At 38.2% G+C, this 25,300-nt stretch overlaps 1 protein-coding gene across 3 annotated transcripts in view; it reads right to left on the bottom strand.

Moving 5' to 3' along the window:
- Positions 1 to 1,420: 1,420 nt before the first annotated feature.
- Positions 1,421 to 25,300, bottom strand: part of DRC8 (dynein regulatory complex subunit 8) — a 106,922-nt gene continuing 83,042 nt past the window's right edge. For all 3 annotated transcript variants that reach the window (XM_019730867.2, XM_019730866.2, XM_019730868.2), the window contains 5 exons: positions 18,072 to 18,144; positions 6,770 to 6,849; positions 6,109 to 6,151; positions 5,934 to 6,000; positions 1,421 to 1,708 (listed from right to left, as the gene is read on the bottom strand). In XM_019730867.2, coding sequence (XP_019586426.2) covers positions 1,593 to 1,708; positions 5,934 to 6,000; positions 6,109 to 6,151; positions 6,770 to 6,849; positions 18,072 to 18,144 — 379 coding nt within the window. In that variant the 3' untranslated portion in view covers positions 1,421 to 1,592. The remainder of the gene's footprint in view (positions 1,709 to 5,933; positions 6,001 to 6,108; positions 6,152 to 6,769; positions 6,850 to 18,071; positions 18,145 to 25,300) is intronic.

The raw sequence follows: 25,300 nt of genomic DNA, 5'->3' as shown, positions 1-25,300 counted from the left end.
AGTCTTGGCTCTTCACATCCATTTTCTGGGCTATTTACAAATGTGAGTTCTTTCTCTGTGATCTTCAGAAGAAAGTCCACACTCTGCCACCAAAACCCTAACTGTACACCTAACCTAATTATCTTTAAGGACACAGCTCCTGTTTACCACTCCAATTTCATCTCTCTCACCTTTCTAACCTCACACCAACACATCAAACTACTTTCAATGCCCAGATGGCTCCATGTCTCATGACGCCTCTGGGGGTTCGCACTCGCCGCTGCCCTGCTGAAGTGCCCTGTGCCTGCCGCCCGCATGGTAAACGGCTCATCTTCAAGTCCAGCGGTACCTGCTCTAGGGAGCCCTGTCTCCTCGAGTCTTTCGTCTCCCAGAAAGCTCCTGCCAGGCTGAGCTGCCTCCCCCTCGTATGCACCTCCAGCGCCCTCAGTGTGCCCCTCTAACTTGCAGGCCTCCTCACTAAACTGTGACCTCATTTATCAGGTGGGGACTGATTCACCTGGCAACTCCAGTCCTCGCACATTACCCACTAATGCTCAGCAAATGTCTCCTGACGAAATGAACAGTGACACATAGTCTTTTGGGCAGCAGCCTCCTCTCTGGGGGAAGACTATACCTAGGAGGAAGAAACACATGAAAGGTTTATGTGTATACACACATGTAGTGGTTAAGCACCTTTAAATAGAGATCCGTGTCACGTGTGTGAGTGTGTGCATGTGTGTGTATGAAAGCATATACAGGTTATAGAAGATTATTCATTTTCCTTTACCTTAGTTTCCCCTTTACTTCTAAGTCCCCGTGTCTCTTTCTATTGATTCCTTGTGCTGAGATAACTTTATTCTGCTCTTTCACAGCTGTACCTCCTGCACAACACAAGATTTCTCAGTATACAGAACAATACTCAGGTACTCTGAATAGATAAGAATTCTAAAGACCAGAAGATAATTGCCACTTCCTTATATTATCCATTTCCATTCAGTCCTCTTTTCTCTAGATTCAATGATCTCAACTCCTTTAGCTATTCCATAAATGGTAAAATGCTGGATCAGCAAATTTACATTTTTACACTGTTATTATCATTTCAAATGAGATTTATAATTGGCGGTCATTAGGATTGATTATTAATATTCATGCTAATAACTTTCCTTCCACATTCAGATTGCCAAAGTGTATGCTGTTATTTTTAAAAGAAGCTTTTATCACATTACTACTCATTTTCAATTTGTGGTCATTCTTCTCCTCCCCAAGATCTTTATATACCAAACCTGGGGTCATTCTAGTCATTTTTCATTTTGTCAGCTTAATTAATTTGAAGGTAGCCTGGGTTTTATTGTAGAAAATTGAACAATCCATAGGTAATACTAAAATGTTTTAAGAATAGTTTTAACATAATTAACAATTTGTCATTCCACACAGCAAGACGTACCAAATGAATTTTTTTAATTGTTATGATCATCTTTTAAAAAACAAAATGTCTTGACATAGTTGTCATGAGGCATGAATTAGCATATGTAGTAATTATAAGATAAAATGCAGATTAACAAGGACAAGCAATTTTAAAAATTGTCCTTTCAATTAGAAATTGTTTAGAGTATTTAATTTTCATCTATCACCATCATTGTTACATAGTCCCTGTAATGAATTGTGTTCGATTCTGGATCAATTGCAGCCGACAGCATTTCTTCCATTTCCTCCTGAGAAAATGGCTCACCTGGGAAGGACAAGAAAGGAAATTCATCATTTACAATCTGATGGGGTTTTTGTCCTTTCCCTTCCCGCTAGCCAGTTTAATTGCCATGGGACCCCACCAGCCCCCCCTGTGTCGCTAGTTACTTTCCCTGAGGCCAAAGAGTCAGCATATCGTGACAGTCTCCAGCGGTTCCAAGAGAATGCTGTTGTACCCCTGGCCACTCGGGACTTACTTTGCATGCAGATATCAGAGCTCAAGCAACCTACAGACTCTGTCATTCCAGCCAAAACAGCGGAGGACATAAAGACATCATGAATGAGGTTGTTTATTTAAGTAAAACTATTGAAATTGCCAAAGCATTAACCTGAAGTCCCAGTTTTATAGGAGGTCTAAACATTATATTTAGTAAGGGTATGAAGAGAGGATGAAATGGTTGGTTATTATGCAAAATTGCTGAAGAGGAGATAACAAAGGCTTGAAATTGTAACAATTATGTCTCTAAATATTCTCTAACCAGGCCTGGCCAATATGGTGATGCCAGCTGAACCCAGTAACAGATGCCATTTATCATCCATTTCAAAACAGACCTTTTTGTTATAGTTTGGCCCCGTGTTGCCATCTAATGAAACCAAAAGTTGGACAGAAAATCTGTGGGCTTTAGTTGGATTCAGACAACAGCTGAGGGCCATGTTGGCTATCGCTTTCACCCAGATGAGCAGGAAACTCAGGAAGAATGTTGAAAAGGCTGTCGACAACGATAGAACTTTGTCCTGATATTAAGTAAAAATACAGAAATATCCAAATAGCTACCTTACCTGTAAAAAAGTCTTATCCAAGCAGGTAAGTTACCAAGGCCTGAGGGTCACCTATGTTCTGAGCTTAAGTCACCTGCTGCTACAAACACTGTTTTCTAAATTGGAATTCAGTTAATAATCTAGAAATTATTCTAGTGGGGATTTTGATGACAATGATAATAGTATTATTAAACAAGGGGAATATGCTGAGTTCTTTTGAAATCATGCTTACATCCTAAGGAAAAAAAGAATGCCCAAAAAGACAAATTCTGAATGTTTTTTATACCTAATCGTTACATATTAAATCCGCTGCCAATGAACTTCGATGGGCACCACGTAAGTCCTTAAAAGAATACTAGTAACAAACATTTATTGAGAACCACCATGCACTAGGCATGTATCTAAGTGCTTCACACATACGAGTATTAACTGAGTTAATCTCTCAACCACCTCTTGAGAGGTAAAAACTGTCAGCCCCACTTACAGTGGAAAACATGAGCAAACAGAGAAACGGGTAGAACTGAGTTCTGAAGGCCAGCAGTCCAGCTCAAGGCCCAAGAGCTCAAAGCCCAAACTGTATCTCTGAGAACAAAGCCCTGCTCACAGTAAGCTACAGAAGGTCATCACACTGCTTCCTCAGGTAAGGGGAGATAGATGCAGCATTTTATTAAGGATGGGAGGAAAATCGCTTAACGATTAAATGTACAAGCTTGAGAGCCAAACTGCCTGGGTTCAAATGCTAAGTTGTCTCATTAGCTTTAAGATGCTGGGCAAGTCACTTCACCTCTCTGTGCCTCTGTGAAATGGAAGTGATAAGAATACTACCTATCGGGGGCGGACGGGTGGCTCAGTTGGTTAGAGCGTGTCCTCTCAACCACAAGGCTGCCGTTTGGACTCCTCAATTCCCGCATGGGATGGTGGGCAGCGCCCCCTGCAACTAGCATCGGCAACTGGACCTGGAGCTGAGCTGTGCCCTCCACAACTAAGACTGAAAGAACAACTTGAAGCTGAACGGCACCCTCCACAACTAAGATTGAAAGCACAACAACTTGACTTGGAAAAAAGGCCTGGAAGTACACACTGTTCCCCAATAAAGTCCTGTTCCCCTTCCCCAATAAAATCTTAAAAAAAAAAAAAAAAAAAGAAGAAGAAGAAGAAAAGAATAACCTATTTCATAGGGTTGTTATCAGGATAAAAGTGTTGTTATTTGAATAGTACTTAGAATACTGTCTGGCACATAAGTAGCAACATGTGTTAGTTTAAAAACATTTTTTGAGCTCTTCCCTGCTGCTAAATACTGTCTGACACAAAACACATGCCTGGGCACATGTGGACTTCTACCTTGTAGGAACTTGATTCAATGTGACTTACTATGTTTATCATGTGACATCCTGGGCATTCAGAATGCATATTCTCAAACTGATTGACATTCTGCGGACATTGTGCAAAGTGGAATTGTCTCTGTATCCAGTGCAATCTGCTCCTGACTTGCCTAGTTCAGTCAGTAGCATCACATAATACATCAGCCAGGTCAAAGCCTCATTCCTTTTGACTCAGCTCCCATCTTTGTCGCCTGCACTCTGTTACTCATCACGACCCGTGGATCCCGCGGGAGACAGTCCTACTGCATCAATCTCTTCTTTCCATTCCCATTGCCACTGCCAGATCAGGCCCTTATTAGGGTAGCTTCAAAATGCTGAGATAGCCTCCTAACCGGTCTCCGTAGTCTAACCTCTTCCTCACTCATCTAACCAACCTATCAACACTGGATTAACTTTCCCACAATCCCCTTGCTGTGTGAATCATCTGCTCAAACCCCGACAGTGCTTCTCCGTTGCCCACAGGATAAACTTTAAGCTCCTGAGCCCAGGCGTCCACAACCTCCTCCCAGTAGATCGAGCCAGACTCACTTCCTGCTGTTTGCCAGCAAGGCCTTCTGGGCCCTGTCTTCTCACAGGCTCCCAAATATGCTCATTCCTACCTCCCAGTTTTTGTTCAGACTGTTTTTTCCAGCTATGTCTTCCTCTCATTGGCTCCTTCACCCACTCTTCATTCATCTACTTGTTCATTCATTAATTCAACAAACATTCGTTGAGACTTACTCTGGGTGTGGGGGGTTCTATAATGCATAAGATTTTACCCCCGCTCTCAATAACTCCCCACATAAATTCTACCATCTTAAAAAACCAATTTTCTCTTCAAAAAAATTGTTCCCAGACCAAGCTTTCCAGGCTGATACTCATTTTTTTCCATTGTCTTATATTTTTGAATTGTGTTATAAGTTAGGTTTATTTCCCTAAATAAGACTACACTATCCTTGAGAAAGGGAACAGATTTTAGTATCATTACCTCTCACCTTACTTAGTACCCCTCATACCAATGACATTAAACTCTTCTGGCTACTTTGACTAAATTCATATAGTCTAATATAATCTAGGATTTACTTTCCTGAAATGAATCCATGGGATGAAGAGGCTGATGCTTTGAAAGTCATAATATTTCCATGAAAATTAATCCCTAAGATAATTTTCACAATGTTGTAAGAGTTCTTGGGTGGCAGCTATGATTATCAGATCATTCTCTCATTTCCTGTATTCTCACCTAAAGATGGATCAAGTCAAAATGGTTAAACCAGTTGCACATGTAGATGCAGTCTTAGCCTTCCCTACTCAAAATTACTTGCACTTTCGATGCTGTCTCAAGTGATTAGCAACTCTGAATCACTCAGGACTCGATCTGTGAACCAGCAAATTGAACCAAGGAGACAGAAGTCTAACTTTGTATGGGAGAAGGGAGTGACCAATATAAGAATGGACAACAGAATGTCCATTAGGCTACTGACATTCAGAGAAAACAAATTTACACATCAGCCTAATCAGAGAGGATTCCTAAAGGAAATATGTTGGCATATACAGGTGTACAGACATTATGTGTAAGTGTGTGTATAGTTCAAGTTCAAAGCAAATCTAATGGTTCCATTAGCATAAAAAACTGAAAATTTTCATGTGAATTCATATTCAATTGAGGCTATATTATCTGTAACTTCAACAACTGAAAAGCTCTTTAAAAAGGAATTTTTATATACTCCAATTTAAATCATTGATCTAGTAACAGGTATTAATTTATAGCGATTGATAGTTCATGTTTTCCAGATGGCATACCTTTTATTCTGGAAATACTCTAAGTGAATGAAATGCCTTCCACTTATTGAAGCATCATTATACTTTACAAAATTCTATAAGGCAACAGTCCATCTCCCCTAAACCTACCTTTTTTCCTCTTACCCACCACAAAACAGAAACCACCCCAATACCAAAATAATAAAAATAGTCCATAACTCTTTTTAACCAGAATGATTGATTTTAAAGTATCCCCTAGAATTTTTGTACAATTATTTTTAAATTATTAATCACTTAAATAAATCATGATTTTATGTAATAAATCACTCTTACCTTCTTCAGTCATATATTTGATCAGTTCCTCCTTAGAAAGAAACCCACGTTTAAGTGGATCTAATACCTAGGAGAAAAGAAAAGATAGATATTATATTTTCGTTCGGTGAATAGATTCTACATGATGAATTTTTCATATAATTGTAAATACATATAAAATCTGGAGCTTACACACCTCAAAGGCTCGAAGAAGGATATCTTCTGGAATTGGTCTGTATCTAATTATGCAATAAAAGGAGTAAATGCCACAGAATTTAGTTCAGTCTCTACATAACAAATAATCACATGAAATGAAACAACAGCTGCTAACATACTAGAAAAATAATACTTCCCTCACTGAAATCTTTTTGGATTTCTAGATATAAAACTTGAAAGCACTCTACACCCACAGGAAATATTTAGTTCAAAATCATTGGCATGTTTCATGTTATCTGTTAGCTTTTTTTGTCATTATGGAAATCAATGTATCTGGGAACAAAATTTCTACAATAAACCAACTATAGCTAATGCTATACTTTCTCTAGAAAAATAATTAGGGTTAATTCTTATTTACACTGATAATTCAAAATACAAGATAGTAAGAATGTTGTTGATTTATGCTTTTTGTAGCTTATTTGCCATTTAATTACACTTTGCTTATTAGTTGATACTAAAGTGGTTGATATTTCTAAGCACATCCCAACTGGCAGTTCAGAAGCACAGTGAAAAGTTAGACTGAAGCTTTCCGGAGATAAAGACTGGTTGAGTACAAAAGACAAAGTGAAAAAGCCAAGTGATTTGGAATTAATGTAATTGTAATCATTACCTTATCTTAACAACTGCACTTACTTTCTTACCTTCTCTCCAGTAGTACACTGGTCATCACTGGAAGAAATTTTTCAAATCGAACGTATCCAGTGGGTTCTTCTTCCTCCACCTAAATATTTAATAAAAAATATTATTTATTCAACAGGTGTACTGAGCAGCTACTTTTTCTAAGCACTGTGCCAAGTGCTGAGGATTTGATAATGAGCATCCGTGGGCAGGGTCCCTGCTCACAGTTTATATTCTGATAGTGGAGACATACATTAATCAAAAAAACAACAAAGCTGAGTGTCTAATTATAAGTTTATGTAAGCACAGTGAAGTGAAGCAGCATGGGTCTATTAGAGCATAAATAAAGGAAACTTTCTAGGCCAGGAGATCAGGGAAGGCATTCATGAGGAAATCACACTTGAGCTGATTTACAAAGGATGGCTAGCAGTCATTAGAGAAAGACAGCAGGGAACAGACTCCCACACAGAGGAAATTATAAGCACTAAGACCCTGTGTGATGCATTGGAGGCCAGGAAGCTGGAGGATGGAGACCAAGGAGAGTATTTCCAGATGAGGCTGGAGAGAGACAAGAACCAGAACTTGCAGGGCCTTATCGTCCATGAAAGTGACTTTGTTGTTTTCCTAAGACCAATGAGAAATCACTGAAGGTCTCACAAATGTGTGCCTGAAAGATTATACTGGTTGCAGGTGAGGCAGCTTCTGTAGTAATAACCTAAGGGATTAGAGTGGTGGCATGGAGAGGGAAGTGGATAGTTTCAAGAAATGTTTAAGAAGTAAAATCAATAGGACCTGGTGCTGCATCTATTACAGGCAAGGATGAGAAAAAAGAGAGTGGTCAAGGACAACTCCCAGGATTCTAACTTGCACAAATGCGATGGAGTGATGTTTTTCCCTAAAACAAGGAACACTGGATAAGAGACCAGGTTAAGGGACCAACCATTATCTCAAGGACCAAAGTATATATCAGGTCAGTGTAGTACTTATTAAATACCTAGATGGTCAATGGAACTTTGTTCTACTACCACTAAGTAAGAGAACACTATACCTGGAAAGAGAATTGTTGGAAACCAGCACTATTAGATGACAGTGAGAAAGACTCCTGTCCATAGGTTCAACTTTGATGGTGTGGCTGAACAAAGCACCAGTGAGCTAACTTTCATGTCAGACTATTTACAAGGAGCTGTACATTTCCCACTCCCTTACAAAAATCCTATCAAAAGGCTCATATATCCCAACTCAACAGAAGGGCTTTTAACAGACTTATTCTTTGAGCAAAAAATAAGAAATCTATAGGTTATTATTGCTAAGTTATATACACTGTCATCCAAATGACAACTGTTTTTTGAATGTTTATACTAGATTCTCATCTAGTATGAGTGGAGTCCTCACACTCCACTATCAGCAGAATATGTCCTCCATCTAATGACAGAATGAGGGCTGATGAATAAAGCTTTGTGGTTCAAAAGTAAAAAGAAAAGTAATTTCATTTTCAACTTGAGCAGACTGTGGAAATCTATGACCCAACACTGTCCTCTAGAGGCCACATCTTATCCATTCTTTAGAACAAAAAGATACATAAGCAATGGCATCAAAACTATACAATTACATGATAATTCTAAATACAGCATAATGGACTATTTTATATCTATCAGACACTATTTTATTTATAAATGGTTTTTAAATATTTACATAAACTTTTTATTGTAGAATAGTTTTAGATGTATAGAAAAGTTGCAAAGACAGTCCAGAGTTCCCACATACCCCTCACCCAGTTTCCCCTGTGCTTAACTCTTACAATATTATAGTACATACAACTGTAATTGGTTCATTGTCACAATTAATGAACCAATATGGATACATAATTATTCACTAAACTCCACACTTTTTTGGATTCCATACGTTTATCTCAATGGCATTTTAAAAATATGGTATTTTCCTCTATCACAAAAGAGAAACAAGAGTAGAATAGAATACCACTTCTGAGAATTTAGAAACAGGTGTGTGGAGACACACAGATAAGACGTGATTCTATTATTTCTGGGGCAGAACGAGCTAGTTAACTTTATGAGACCATCAATAAGACAAACACTACTTTCTAGAAATGTTTGTTATTCAATGATGGCTCAATGATTATTTAAATCCATGTATTAAAATGACTTTAAGATTTAATAGAAATATATAAAATATTGAACCATATATATACAAATATATATATACAAACCACAAAATATAGTGTATATATACACATATATAGTAAATACAGAGAGAGAGAGAGAGAGAGAGAGAGAGAGAGAGAGAAGTTGTATCCACCCCAAATTCCTATGTTGAAGTCATAACTCCAGTACATCAGTATGTGACTTATTTGGAGATAAGGTATTTACAGAGGTAATCAAATTACAATGGTCATTAGGGTGGGCCTTAAACCACTATGATTGATGTCCTTACAAAAAGGGGAAATTTGGACACACAGATATGCACACAGGAAGAATGCCGTGTGAACATGAAAGTCACACGAAAGGCCCGGAGCAGATTCTTCCCTCACAGCCACCCTGCCAACACCTTGATTTTGGACTTCTAGCCTCCAGACTGTGAGATGAATTTCTGTTGTTTAAGCCACTGTTTGTTACAGCAGCATTATTTGTTATAAATAAAACATATATATGTATATATACATCTATATGTATTCTAAATATGTATGGCACATTTTAATCCAAAGACTTTGAATCACTATCATGAGCCTAAGTCCCTACATTTATCTATTGGAGATTAGCAAAGCAGATATTCAAAATTCAGAACTGACTTTATAGAGTTGATACAGAGAAAATGGGGCAGTTCAGACCTACTTTCTCCGGGAGAAAACTCAATTGACCAACTTATAATGAAATGAATTCAAGAAAGAGTCCCTAAATTACAGCAGACATTTCTGAAAAGACTAGAGATTCATTGCCATTTTTTTCACTCACAGCAAAGTCATACTGGGAAAACCCACTTAACTTTGGTATTAGTTAGGGTCTTTAAAAAAAATTGTTGCCTTTCTCGTAGAAAAATATCACAATATATTCACCATGTCAGGCCAAAGGTAGCTTAAAATATTCTGATTAAAAGTCATCCCCTAGCTTCAGTGTCCTCATTTGTAATATAGGGAGAACAGCAATATCTACTTACACGCTTTCGTGAAGGTTACATGTGATAACATGAAGGTGCCTCATGAACCTTGAGAATCGTTTATGATGATTATTATTTCTATCAATAGCGTACACACTTTTGTCTCTGTATCATGCAGTGACACCTCCTCCTAAAGAATCAATTTCTGGTGATAAAATTTTGGACACATCATCCTTGACCCAACATATGGACCTAGCTGTTAATACGGAAGTTTGGTTCTGCCTCCTATCTGTAAATTGCAGCATGGAAGGTGGCGAAAATGTATTAAATTGCTAGGCATATCTAATACCTCATCCCTCAGCCCGGGACCCCTGCCTGGTGCACAGGGTATATGGATTAGCAGTAAGGCTTCCATCTCTGCTGTTTCCCTGCCTGCTTCTTTGGACTGATAGGAGAGGGAGAGTAACAGCCAGCCACCAAATACGTCCCTCTTCTTCAAAAGACAAAGACCAATAAAACAAATATATCTTTTTGTTGCAAACATGAATGAGGAAAAGTTAGTTATAATCTAGCTTGTTTCACCTAAGAGGAAGGCTAATGTGCTAAAAAGGAGGTAACAGTTGGATAGTAACCTTGGCAGCATTTAGGAACGCCAAGGTATACAACCTCTTTGCAGGAAGATCCCCCAGCTTACCCTTCAAGTACCATTTATAGTGGATTCACTTTAATAATGTGCCAGTAGATGTTTGCCTGGAAGACCACGGCCCTGATACACCAGCTTCTCCTCCAGAGAATTATGGTGGAGTAAGTGACCTGAAGAAAATACACTGCTTTCATTATCACACAAAGGGGCCCCACCTTCGCGAGGCTACCAGTGCCTTCAGACGCTCCACGGTCTCTACATCCTCTTCCCCAAGATGGAGAAGTCTCAATTATGTAACTACTGAGGGATTTTTAAAAATCTCAAAATTTATCTACGTCTCACAGCAGGAGACAAATGCTGCTTCTCACCCTACTTTGGTAAAAGTCCATTTTCTTCATCTCTTTTGAATCTAAAGAAATTCGGGCAAGGAGAGGTGAAGGGCCTATCTTGGGCCTCAAAGTCAGTCAGGTGTTTTGATGGGATCACAGCCGAGTTCTTTACTCCCATTCCCATAGTGAAATCATCAGGCCATCTCTTTTTTCATTAAAGCATTATTTATTTTAATGCTGAACTCACTGAATCGGCACAATAAAACACACGGTGAAAATTCATTTCTCCCCAGTGACATAACAATCAGCCAATAAACTGAACTATTTCATGCTTCACAAAAGCAAGATAATATCAGTAGTTAAGATAGTTTATAAAGCACCTACATTTCAACCAGTTCCAGGTCACCAAATAAGATATGCAAATGAATTTTTTTTAACTATTTGTAGTAAAAAATATTTCAATTTAGACTCTAAATAACTCATATATAAGTTTTGACCTAAATCATGTTTAAAAAGCAAAGCATAAGTACAATTTAGAAAATATTTCTCTACCTTGGGAAGAACAAAATAATTGTAAAGCTGCCTGTTTTGTTTTGTTTTTAATTACTTATTCAAACATTGCAGAGGCTGTTGTGCAAAAATTAGGATATGTGATTCTTTTGGGTTATAAGTCCCTTTCTTATTACTAGAAGTTTAAAAGAAAAAAAGACTAAATCATCTCTGGCTGGACTGTCAGAGATTCTAAGAATCAACAGGCGGCTAAATCAGGTAATTGATAAGGTCCCTTCCAACTATGACCTTCTACAATTTGGAGCTATGCGGGAATCAGTGGCTGTCAAGCCATTCATTTCCCGATTTTCCCCTTCGGGGGTGAGGGGCCTCAAAGGGCTCCAGCTACACTAATTGTTTCACACCCTTCAATTTCGGTTTCTCTCCACTTAGGTAGGCATGAGAGCTCCTCCTTACCCCCGTGTGGTCCTCTCCTGTTTGACAGAGGCAGCCAGTGTTGGAGTAACTGTCCCCATTAAGGTACTCTTCTACCCATTTACACCAAACGCAGTTGTTTAAAATTCTATTGCAATAACATTGGAGGAAAAGCTTGACCTGGGTTGAGATTTGGTTTAAGAAAAGGAGCAGTGGTTAAAACAATAGATAGCAGCATATAGTGATGAATAAAGAGTGGTCCTCTTTCTCCCTAATGAGAAAATTCCCTACAAGAATTTTGCTCAAGTCGAATAATATATAAATTTATTAGGTCCACAGATGTATTTAAAATCATATATATAACATGTTAACTTTTAAATAGCACTGTTTAGTTTTACATTTTATGTATCTTTACATTTTATAAAGCAATTTTATTCAAACTCTCAATGCATCTTCAACAACAGAACTTTCTTTCCTAAGTTTGCCTTCTTTAGATACCTCATGTAAGTGGAATCATGAAATATTTGTCTTTTTTGTGACTAGCATATTTCACATAGCATAATATTCTCAAAGTTCATCCGTGTTATAGTACGTACATGACAGGATTTCCTTCTCAAAATGTTAGTTTTTAAAGATTAGATAACAGTATGGAAGAATTGTTTTGATGTAATATTGAGTAAAAAAAGTAAAATATTCTCATTGTGTTTGAATGATGGATACTCGAGAAACCATTCCCCTACTTTTTTCCTGTCCGGTTTTATTTAATCAGCATGTATTTATTTTAATAATGAAAACTTTGTAACAACATGGAAAATGATTGTGATAGAATTAGATTTAAAAAACAAGCTTCAGAATTATACATACTGAATTGTACTATAAGATTACAGTCATGTTAAAACATGTACAGGAAAATAATATGGAAGGAAATGCACTAAAATACTGACAATGATTATATTAAGGTGATGGATTATTGGAAAGGATTTTTTTTCTCTAAAAATTTTCTGTAATGTGAATATTACTTATACAATAAAAAATTCGAAACACAAATTTGTATTACTCCATTGTCATGGTTCTGTTCTACACAAACTTATGAAACATACTTATTTATAAATATACATTAATATTTAAAACCTCTGTTACAGATTTCCCTGGCTCCTGTTTTCCTGCTGTTGATCACTGCTTTAGCAGCATTTACTGTTTTCTTGCAACTACAAATAAACAACACTCTCAGTGTATTCTTTGTACAACACATTTTCCTCAACCCTCACCCCACCCCCAAATTTACCTATTTCTATTCAGAAGTAATGGCTGGGAGCCATTACGAGATAATCCCCAAAGTACCTCCAGGTCTACAATTCATTTAACATGAACACAAATTAGGGCACGTCTATTCCATTCTCCCACTGTCCTCAATGCCAAGATGCGTAGGCAAAACAACAGATCAAAATATTTCATGTCACCAACTACTTTATAGTAAGAGAGTAATTACTCCATCTTTTCCCAGTCTCTGAGAAGCTAAGTACAATCAGATTCGGAATAATGTGACCTCAAGGCTCTTCTGGAACCAGAATGATATAATTAAAGTCCCAGTTGATGGAAATTCCCACTTCACAAGTATGTGGATTATGCAGATTTCATCCTACCAACTAAACAGCCATTTCTAAAGTTCCAAAGAAAAAAATTTCTGAAGATACTTAACCAATTAAAAGCAATAAGAAACCCTGATTTGGGACCTTTGGGGCTTGTGGCATGTCTGGTATGGCATGGTATTTTTCATCCACAGGAAATAACTCAGTAGAATCATTACATTGTTTTAACTAGTTACTAGGGAGTGTCTATCACACTTTGACATGATAAAGGCTTCTCACCACTATTAATTTAACAGTAAATCATTGACCACAGATATGCAAAATGCTATAGAACATTTATTTGTGGATGATTTCTTCATTTTAGCCAAATGAATGGGACTGAATACTATCTCAAGTATTTAAATGCCTATGTATTTAAAATTTTGATGTTCACAGTTGTGAAAATGTTCAAACCTTTCATGAGCCAAATTAGGATGGGTAATTTTAAGTTTTCTTGTGCCTCTGTATCTCTGGAGATGGCACATAGTAAATGCTCAATAATTACTTGTTGAATGAATGCTCACCAGCTCACAATAGATTTTAATTACTTTTACTTACTATAGACTTGGAAGTATTGAGCACATGAGTCAGAACAATAATAAAACTCTTCACTCAAATAGCTCTGCAGTGCTTTGCAAACCTGAATTTCCACATTTGCTACTGTTCTGTTACCAGGTCTTGTAAGTAGTCTAATAATTGTATTAAACTGTGCTAAGTATTAGGGGCGAGAGGGAAAGTGTAATTACAACCAGAATATTGCTCAGGACTTCAGGAACCAGTACATTTCAGGCTTTGTTCTTGGTGCTAAGGATGCAATGATGTACAAAACAGATAAACTTTCTGCCTTCAAGAAGCTCATGTTACAGACGTGAAAGACAGACACATAAATAGATGACCTCAGATTGTGCTGAACAGTATTGGAAAAACGCAAAGGGTTGGACTGTCCAATCATGTTCACCAGCATCAGAGCTCTTACCTAGTTATCAGACTTTCACGCATACAGATTCACAAGGCACAGATGAAACGTAGGGCAGTGTAGAATGCCAACACCATCTCTAAGACCCTTTCTTGCCACATTAGTACTCCTACTTTCATTAATGTTTAGGGCAAAATATTTTCTAATTGCCCCTGTGATTTCTTCTTTGATTCATGAATTATTTAGAAGTTTATTGCTTAATTCCAAATATTTGAGGATTTCCTAGATTATCGTATTCTCAAGTAGGCTCTAATTTAGTTCCATTTTTTATCAGAGAACATATTCCGTATGATTGTAATTTTTAAAAATGTAATGAGACTTGTTTTATGGACCAGCAGTTAATCTATATTATTGAACAGTCCACGTACAGTTGGAAAAAAGCTTGTATTTTGCAGTTGTTGGGTGTAGTGTTCTATAAATACCAATTAGGTCAGAGTGGGTGATGGTACTGTTTAGACCTTCCCTATCTTTGCTGATATTTTATGTGGCTGTCCTATCAATTACTTAGAGAGGGTTGTTAAAATCTCCACCTATGATTGCAGAATTGTCTGTTTCTCTGTCTACTGTATTCATTTTTGCTTCATGTATACTGAAGTTCTGTTATTAGGTACATAGACATTTATGGTTTTTATACCTTCCTGATAAGTGTTTTTATCACTGTGCAATAATCTTACCAACCTAGCTCTTATTTTCCAAACATCTTTTAGTTCTTTAAATTTTCTTTAAATTGTAATTACTTTAAATTTTCCATAATCTCACTTAGGGTTGAACTTCAAAGAATGTAGACCTCTAAATACCTTTTCCGCATGTACTAAAATGCCGTTACCGCCTCCCAGCTCCTGCACATGAAAGATCCTACCTAGATGGTGTTAACTTAATATTAAAGGAAGAATTGTTTGGTAACCTGTATGTTAGTAAAATTTTCACTAACTCTTCTCACCGGTGTTAGGTTTTGTGATATTCCAAACAGGGAAAGATTATTTAGGGCAGATAGCTAATTATATCATATTAAGTGGCAGGATCGATGCTGAGTGATTTTTTAAATGATCTATTTCAAGAGGAACATCAGATTTCCAACTGATCTTCAGGAAGTAGAGGGCTGAAAGTTAGTATGTACCTACACTAAAATTCAAGTAAATGATAATGCGAAAACTATATACAGGTTTCAATTTTTTATAGAAGAATTTTAAAGCATAGTCATATTATTTCGTTTTAAAGCAAATGGAGTAAAAATAGTTTCATTTCTGAAACTATTACAGAGCACTAAGCAATATGACATTTACCCCTGAATGTTCACTATTATGAAGTTTTTAGTTTCTAAATGTATTTGATACATACAAATATCTTTGTGCTTTTCTTCCCACAATTTGGGAGACTTGAAAAAGGGTAGTCACACCCAAAACTTTTTAAGCATATTGCTAGAATTTAATTTGAATAAACTGTTGTGTACAAGTACAGAAAAACATTTATAGAGCTTAGACAGCTCAGTTATCCCTATTAGTCCCCAATTGTTCTAAATATCTGTAATGTTCAAATGTTGTGTCAATGTACCTTAGAAAAAAAGGTTAAAAACAAAATAAAATATTGGGAGCTCAGCATCTACTGTGGCAATCTTCTCAAACCCATGGGAGAGAAACACCTGCAGAGCAAGCAAACCCAGATATGCACTGAGTACCCACCAATTAACAGCTGATTCCTCAGAGTTATTAAATTTAAACCTCATAAAATTCTTGGATATTGTTGCATTCCTTTTGCAGATGTGGAAGATTAAGTGTCTCACCAAAGGCCACATAGCTGTAAGTTGGTAGCTATGGGATTTGAACCTAGATTTCCTGACACTAGATGTGGTATTTGTTCTACTTTGTCAGAGAAACCTATAGATCAAGAGTTGGCAAATTTTTTCTGTAAAGAGCCAGATAGCAAATACTTAAGCTTTGCAAACCGTATGGTCTCTGTCACAGTGATTTAACTCCGCTCTCGTAGTGAGAAAACAGCCACAGACAATATGTAAATAAATGAGTGTAGCTGTGTTCCATAAAACTTTATTTACAAAAACAGGTGGTGGGCTGGATTTGGCCCAAACATTGTGTTTTGCTGATCCCTACTACAACTTAAAATAAACAAACAAACCATAAAGCCTTTAGGCTCTAACGTGTCTCCTTTTCTGACTTTCAAAGACATTTTTCATTACTGCTCAACTTACTCTCCTGAATTATGTACAATAATTATGATTTCACTGTAAATTCATCTGCCAGTTCCTATCTCTTTCATAGTGCCAATTTTCCTTTTTCTGACACAAATTTTACCTTTGTCAATAAATACTTTAAGGCAGTGATTGATACTTTTTTCAAATGTGAGGACCAATTCAGGAAAAATAAGATTTTTTTCCTCTACTCTTAGTAACATATGGCTTTATCAGATCTCAAAATGGAAACACAATATAAAGGTTTCCTCTTTTACTGAATACTTTTAAATGCTAATGAAAAATTGGTACTGCTTTTCAGTTACCAAGGTGCTAACGTGCACAGGAGTCGTCTTTCTAATCGTCCATTCCTTAACTTTATACACGTAGTGCGTTAGGATTCAAAGCATGTCTTCTTAGACAGTATTTCCTTTCTCTTTGAAGCAGGTACTGATACTCACAGAGGTTAAGCGACTCACCCAGTCACAATCCCTTCTCTTCTGTGTCACACTGAACAAGCGAGTACTGTGCTGGGTGCAAGGACTAAGGAAATACAATCCCACTTCCTTGTCTTTCTCCTTATTCTTGGTTGATCCCTGTCCTCCACCCAAACCCACACACCTAGATAAGCATTTCCAAAAAACTTCTGGTGGTTGCCCAGGTAGTTTTCCCTTCAGGCCTCTGCTTTGTTGAACTGAAAGATGCACTTGAAATTAGATCAGGCACTTTTTTGGAAAACCAAACAGGGCAGGAGGCTCTCTAGTCTTGGGCTGCTCATCATTGCTGTATGTGGTACGTCTCCCCAAGGACTCATTTACACTATTACAAATAATCGTTCTTTAAAATTCTTCGACTGTTTGGTCAATGTCAAGTTAGTTCTTACTATTTTATTATATTTACTACTCATTATGAAAGTTAGTTTTATTTTCCCAAATATAAATTCTTTACAATCTACTCCTGCTTCTATCCCTTTGAACTGACATTATTTACTATATTCCTTTTTTTTTTTTTTAAGATTACTGGGGAACAGTGTGTTTTTCCAGGACCCATCAGCTCTAAGTCAAGTTGTTGTTTTCAATCTAGTTGTGGAGGGTGCAGCTCACTGGCCCATATGGGGATTGCACCGGCGACCTTGCTGTTATGAGCGCTGTGATCTAACCAACTGGCCAACTAGCCACCCCCTACTACATTCTTTTCCTCTGTCGATACTATTTCTGCATAGAGTCAGTGGCCTGAGTCTACTGGCCTTTCTTCAACTAACTTTAAAGAATACAATATCTAAAGTGGGGTCTTACTCGATCCCTTGCGTTACCAAGGTCATAGCCATTTCTTCAAGATCTGATATTAATTCTTTCAGATCCTGTTGGTTGGATAATTCACATAGCGGCCCTAATGTTTTCACTGAGCACATTCAGTAGGTTAGGGCATTTTTACTTTCAGGTGAGGTTTCACCTAACTTTCAGGGTGTGTTTTTTTAAATTCTTAGTTGCTGGGGTCACAGCGAGTCTGCTGAAGGAAGCTCTCCCCCTGCTCACCTCTGCGATCAGATCGTGCAGCTCTCCTTCCCTGGGGCAGCATCCCAGTGACCTGACGATTGTGCCGATCTCTCTGGGGGAAAAGGAGTCCAGAGTTTTAGATTATAAACTCTGAAAAGGCAAGTGCTGTGTTTCTCTAAATTATTTCAGAGCAGATATCGCACAGCAAACAAAGTCACTCAATAAATATTGCCCATGAGGATATGAAATACTTCCTGGGGAAAGGAAAAGGCAGACAAGTGAACCAAAGAGAGAAGAAAGAAGTGTTTGCATTGATTGGCAAATGCAAGTTCTGCCTGGGCCAAAAATCACGAAGTTCTAGGAAAGGAAAAGAAAGGAGGGAGGAGTAAGAAAAAGAAATGTCATCTACTTACTAGTTAATTTTAAGTGCTAGCTAACTCCCTTGAGCCTCAGTTTCCACATCTGTAAAATAGCAATGATGATGTCTACCCCCGAGGTCTATGGCGACGTTTACATTAGTGGCAGAGTACTTAAAAGCATGGCCTCTAGTGTCAGAAAAAATTTCTGATAGGTGCCTTACCAGCTCCAACCATTCTACTTCTCAGTCTCCTTTTGCTATCACAATACTTCTAAATTACTCATCTTGTAACTGCTAATTCCATTTCTCACTCATCCGCTCCATGTCTAACCCTTCTCAAAATCCCGCCATCACCAGTTCTCTGCTGATCAGTCAGCCCTAGTCTGTCTCTCTCAGCCCCTCTTCCCTCTCTATCGCCATCTCCCGCTCTTCCTCCCATAACCCCCTCACCTGTCCCCTGCCCTGTACCCCTGGTTGCAAGATGATCTCTACTGTCAAAAAAATATTACAGAAGGCTAAGAGAAGAAGGATCTTAGATTTGGACACAAAGAAGACCACAATTTCTGCTCTTTCGTGTTATACTATTTCTGTCATTTTGGCTCAAAAAGTTAATTATTAAGGATGTCTCAACCTTTAGTTTCACAGTAACGTATATTAGTTACAACCTTTTTACTCAGCATTTTAGAATTGAAAATAAAAAACTTGGTGACACTGGATGGATCTAAAATATCACAAAGTACAAGGTGAGATGAGGCTGGCTGTCAGTGTACCGTTCTTTGCAGGAAACAAAGTCTGTGGAAAAGATGAAGTCTTTTCATCCCTGCCAGAACTATGAGGAAGGCAGCAGTGTGGGCTGTTCCTGCTGCCGCAACGGGTTAGAGCTGGCGTTTGTGACTGACTGAGCACTGAGTCAGGCTCTCTAAAGATGAGCAGCAGTCCCCAGAATGGACGGTGTGACCCCCGGCGCAGGAAGACAGCTCACCAGGCAGGTGCTTCTCTGAGGCAATTGGTTGACTGCACTGCCCAGTAAAGGCCACGTAGAGGGTTACAGAGAAGCAAACAACCCAAGGGAGAGGTAGAGGAAGGGAGGTGATGTTTCAATTCCAACAGCCCCTTCTTCTCAAACGTGTTCTTTCTTCAAATGATAATGGAATGAGGTGAATTTGCTTTAAGAGCCTCCCAAGTTCCTAAAGAGAGTTTCTGAGTGGAGAATAAAGGGAAATTATAGCAGAAACAAAGATGACTCAGAGCTTCTCCCATGTCCTGAAACACAAGGCCAGAGGCACAGAAGCCCAAATGATCGCACGAGTTCCTCTCACACTGTAATTCTGGTGCCAAGAACATGGGAACGCAGCAGAAGGGGTCACGTGGGCCCTGAAGAACTCCAGATGGTATCTGCATGGAGCTGGGGACCTGGCCGTTCTGGAGGAAACCACAGAGCTAACAGCTCGGCTTTAGGAGTAGTAAGGCTCCGAAAGGTCAGCTAAGGAAAAAAGGGTAGGGCAAGAAAAACAGAGGCCCGAAAAAGATCAGGCCGTTATTTTTCGGTAAGAACTACAAACTAACTCCAAAAGCCTTTATGGTTAAATACTAAGAATTTGTTTCTGTACTTGCACTATATAGAGAGTAGTAAACATAGAGGCCAAGTCATTTCAGAACAAATGAATAACAATAAGGTTGCACAATACTGACGTCACCATTTGATTTATACACGCATTTGCACCACTTAAAACGCTTGACCAGGGTCAGGCTGGCTCTGGGCAGGCCGGCATTCAGCGGGTGCAGTATCACGTCCTGACACAAGGTGGAGCCAGTGCCATTGAGCTAGGTTTGTGAGTCTTCGGTTTAAGGTCAGTCTAAAGTCAAAAACATCAAAAAGTGAAGACCTGGTTCCAAGCAATTGACGCAATTCTAAGGGATAAAAGAACAGGCAAAATATTTTACCTTCTTTATGGAATAGCTGATATTCAGCTAAGTATAAGAGAATGTTAAACGTAATTCAAAAATTTCTAAGAAAGAACAAAGCTGGATTTGAAATTATTTTCATTTATTTAATAAATATTTATTGAACACTACTCTGTGCCAGGTGCCATTTACAGTACAGCAGGCAACAAAGTGAAAACCTGGCCCTTGTGGAAGGCATTTTTCACAAATTAACCTTATTTTAGCAAAGCCATGAGATGACGCTGAAATAATGGCTAAATCTCATATCTCATTCACAGAACTACTTTAAAAGAGTTTTTAAAAAAGCTCTTTTCCAAAGATCTCTCTAATCAAGTGAAGGTCTTTATTCCACTGCTGAAATATGCTTCCTGAAAACCTTCTGGTTCTGACTTGTTACAATATTACTTGTCCTGTATAGTAGAGCTTGCAGCCCCCAAATGAAGAACTCTAGACCTCGTGTGTATCACAGGGAAAGAGCTCTAGAAAATATTAGAAACTACAGAGTGATATAATAAGTAACTATTTTAATGACATCTCTACTGTCACATCTGCTATGGCTCAGGCACTGCCCCAGGCACAGTGGTTACTGTCATGCATAACTAGACAAGGTCCCTGCTCTAACCATGGAATGCATGACCAGGTGGGAGAAAGCAGACACACACACAAAGAAGGACATCTAGGAGCTAACTTCAGGCAATGACAGATACTATGAGGAAAGCACCGCCATCATTACTAGATTAGTTTGCTAGGGCTGCCAGAACAGAATACCACAGACTGGGGGCTTAACCAATCGAGATTGATTTCCTCCCTGTTCTGGAGGCCAGGTGTCCAGGACCGAGGCGCTTGGCAGGGTTGGTTTCTTCTGAAGCCGCGCTCCTTGGCTTCCAGACGGCCAGTGTCCTCACTTGGTCTTTCCTCTGTACACGGGTATCCCTGGTGTTCCTCCATGTGTCCTCATTTCCTCTTTAGAAGGACACCCGTCAGATTGGAGTAGAGCCCACCCTAATAGCCTCGTTTTCACTTAATCACCTCTTTAAAGACCTTATCTCCAAATGAGGTTATTTTCTGAGGTCCTGGGCATTACGGACATGACTTTTGGGGATACCACTCAGCACATAACAACAACGATAATTATACTCCTACCACCACCACCCTCTTCTGACCACATCTCTCTTGCCAGGACCATTGCACTGCCCCTCACACAGTCATTCGGTTTCTGCTCTTCCCAACCCCCTCACTCCATTCTCCTCACAGCAGCCAGAACAGTCTTTTAAAAATGAAGATCATATCACGTGGTTCCCCTGCTTAAAACCCTCACTAGCTTCCCGCTGCAGAGAACCTAAACTCCTTTTCGTGGCCTCTAAGGCTGTACATAATGTGAGCTGACAACCTTTCTGACTTGACCGTAAGCCAATAAGCCAGTACCACAGTCTGGATTATTGTAGCTTTGTAGTCAACTTTGAAATCGGGAAGTGTAAGTTCTTCTGTTTCAAGACTGTTTGTGTCTACACTGTGTCCCTTGTAATTGCTCGTGAATCTTAGGATCGTCTGCTAATTATTAGGGGGGAAAAGGCAGCTGGGATTTTGAGAGGAATTACGTTGAATATGTCGATCAATTTGGGGAGTATTGCCATAACAATATTAAGTGTTCCAATCCAGGTACACAAGACTGGGATGCCTTTTGAAGAATTCTATTTTACTAGAAAGTTGCTCTTTTCTGCTAGATTTTCAAATTTGCTTGTATAGAGTTGTATAAACTACTTTCTTAGGATATTTTTAAATTTCCTGTTTTGATGGTTGTTTCCTCCAAGTCATTTGTGTATTTGTGCTTCACAAAAAAAGCCAGTCGTTTATCTTTTTTTAACCTTCTACAAAGAACCAGTGTTTCATTTTATTTACCAGTTCCTACAGCTTCCATTTTCTAGCCCCATTAATTGTATATTTATCTTCACTAATTCCTACCCTCTGCTTTCTCTCAGTTTACCTTTTTTCCCTAGATTTTTGAGTTGAATGTTCTATTCATTTTTTATGATTTTACTGTTCTTGATATAGGCATTTAATGAGTTTTGATTTATTTGGATCTCATAGATTCTGATGTAATTTCCATTTTCCTATCTCATTTCTATTATATTTATTTTCTAAAAGTTTTCAATTGCATTGTCCTAAAATTTCCCCTTTAACTTAAGAGTTATATATAGACTTTAAAATTTTTTTTCTAGGTTAAACTCCAGATTTGGATATAGGTGAGATTTCCCAGGAAAGGGTATAAAGTGAAAAGAGGGATGGAGATGAAACTCTGGTACACATTAATAAAACAAATAGAAGGATAGTTGTCCCCAAAAGGAGCTGAAAAGGAAAAGTTGGAGATATTGGATGAAAACAAAAGGTGATGTCATGGAAAACAAGGGAAGACACAACTTAGGAAAAACAGAATGGGGTTGGGAGATAGAAGTAAAATTACAAATTGCATGTTGAAGAATGAAAAGAGTGAAGGTTATCAATAAAAGCAAAATCCTTTTTTATTAAGATTCTTAGCTATGAAGAGAAAGACAATGATAGGGTATTGGGTGGAAGTTTTTTGTTGTTGTTTGGTTTTTTATTTATATGGAAGTAGAATATTTTTTAATAATAATGGAGGACTTGACATATAAATCTTTGTGCCCTCCACCAACCTAGACTGCTCAGCAGCATACAGAGGCCAGGGTGAATGCCAAGAAAAGCTTAGTTATCAAAAGGGATCGTTACTCGTGAGGGTGTGGCTAAGGCACTCAAACTCACCATGCCTGCCCCTCGGGGACGTCCTTGTTTCTGCCTGGCTTTAGGCTGTGGGTTCAGGAGAACCACGAGGTCTTGCTAGGTTGGAGGGCTCTCAGAGGCAGCTCTATGCTGCTGCTCTTTTGCATGCAGTCCTGGACCATGTGGGTTTGGTTGTGGGGCAGCTCTATAAGGCCACCACACAGACACACTATTACCCAAATGTTTTTCCAAGCTCTAATTAAGATTCCTTTGAGCAGAGTATGGGAATCCCTCCTGTTCCATATCCTTGTTTATACCAGCTACTGTTAGACTCTGTGCCATTGAAGTTCATTCTTCAAGTCCCTGTTTAATTAAGTCTTTGCCTCTCTCTCTCTCTCCCTCTCTCTTTCTCTCCCTCTCTCTCTCTCTCTGCTTTAGGAGCTCCCAAGCAGAACTAGCAACTACTGCTCTAGTCCACATGTCAACCTATCTAGCTAGTTTTCTCTCTAAAAACCCAAATCCAGTCTTTTCATTTCTCTGCATTTATGGATTTATATTGCCTACATAACAAAATCTAGGCTCTTTAGAGCAGCAAACAAGATAATTCACTGAATGACCCCTAACCCATCTGTACACATTCATTTCCTAATAATTCCACACAATTAGTTACATACCATCTGCTAATATTATTGACACTGTATGTAAACATAAGACAATTTGTACACATTACAGAATCCGAATATTAAATCCATTTTTGTCTTTATAAGTTTGTGTCTTAGGAAAGACAAGAAATATAAGCTGTTTCAGTTGAAAACATACTCTTAGAGTTAAGGTGAGCAAAGAAAGATGGCCTAAAATCAGCTCTCAGTGGAAAGTCAGAAATTATTTTTAAAATGCATTAGTAGCTTTCAGAAAAAAATTGACATTTGAGTGTCACTTCTCGGCAATTCAAAAAAATGAAACAGAAGAAGGCTATGGGTTAGTTGCTGGTGTAGCTGTCATGCCTTTAAATTAACCAAAAGCTTACTTGAGTTACAGCACTTACAGCCTGGCTTCTGGCCTAGTTTCATTACTGCCTCGCACACGGGCATCTCTGAACACTTGTTTCTGAGTCCTTCAGCGACAAAAATGATGAATTCCCCCACACTCCTTGGGACCCAGCAAATGTAACCAAATCCTCGCCCTTTGACAACCGCTTGAATAGCAGCCATCTCAGTCCTGTCTTTCTCACCTCCCCCCAGGGAGAGAACAGATTTAGATATCTTGCCTTACTATCTCTGTAGATGCAATGGATGAGGTTTCTGTCACTCTCTCCATCTAGAATATAGGGAACACTGAATTCCTTTGCTATAATTGACTATGTGAAGATGGAGTTACTTTCACTGTGTACAAGGTAGAACCACTAGTTCCTAACCCCTAGTGCCCTTCTCACTCCTCCCAAGTAAATCTGGAGCAATTTCAAACAACTCCTGAACTTTCTTATGCAACTGCAAATGCATCGAATATCCACAGCTTGTGATGTGTGGAGGGCTCCACCCTACGACCTACCCTGTTTCCCTGAAAATAAGACCTAGCCAGACAATCAGCTCTAATGCATCTTTTGGAGCAAAAATTAATATAAGACCCAGTATTACATTTATATTCTATTCTATTCTATTCTATTCTATTCTATTATATTATATTATATTATATTATATTATATTATATTATATTATATTATATTATAATATTATATTAAAGACCCGGTCTTACATTACAGTAACATAAGATCGGGTCTTATATTAATTTTTGCTCCAAAAGATGCATTCGAGCTGATTGTCCGGCTAGGTCTTATTTTCGGGAAAACAGAGTAATCACCTCCCAAAGGCCTAACCTCCAAATATTATCGTAATAGGGGTTAGAATTTCAACATATGAAACTTGGGGGGGACACAAACATTCAGATTATAGCAGTTCCTTATTTATGCCCACCACCATCGTACTCTCAGAATTTAATTATGTCGATTGAGATACCCCATCTCCCAACAAGAAAAAATGTCTTCCTCTTTAGGAAAAGGTAAGAAAAAAGAACTTGGGCTTACAGGATTTATTTTTGGCAGTCTAAGAAAGAGATAAAGTCTTTGAACAATTTCACATTATTAATTTTAGCCCTGACACAATAGTATTAGGTTGGTACAAAAGTAATTGCGGTTTTTGCAATTGTTTTTAACCTTTTAAACCACAATTACTTT

The sequence above is a fragment of the Rhinolophus sinicus genome, linkage group LG12, assembly GCF_036562045.2.
Source record: "Rhinolophus sinicus isolate RSC01 linkage group LG12, ASM3656204v1, whole genome shotgun sequence".
Classification (NCBI taxonomy): domain Eukaryota; kingdom Metazoa; phylum Chordata; class Mammalia; order Chiroptera; family Rhinolophidae; genus Rhinolophus; species Rhinolophus sinicus.
Note: the sequence above shows the minus strand (reverse complement) of the source record. Positions and strands in the feature narration are given on the sequence as shown.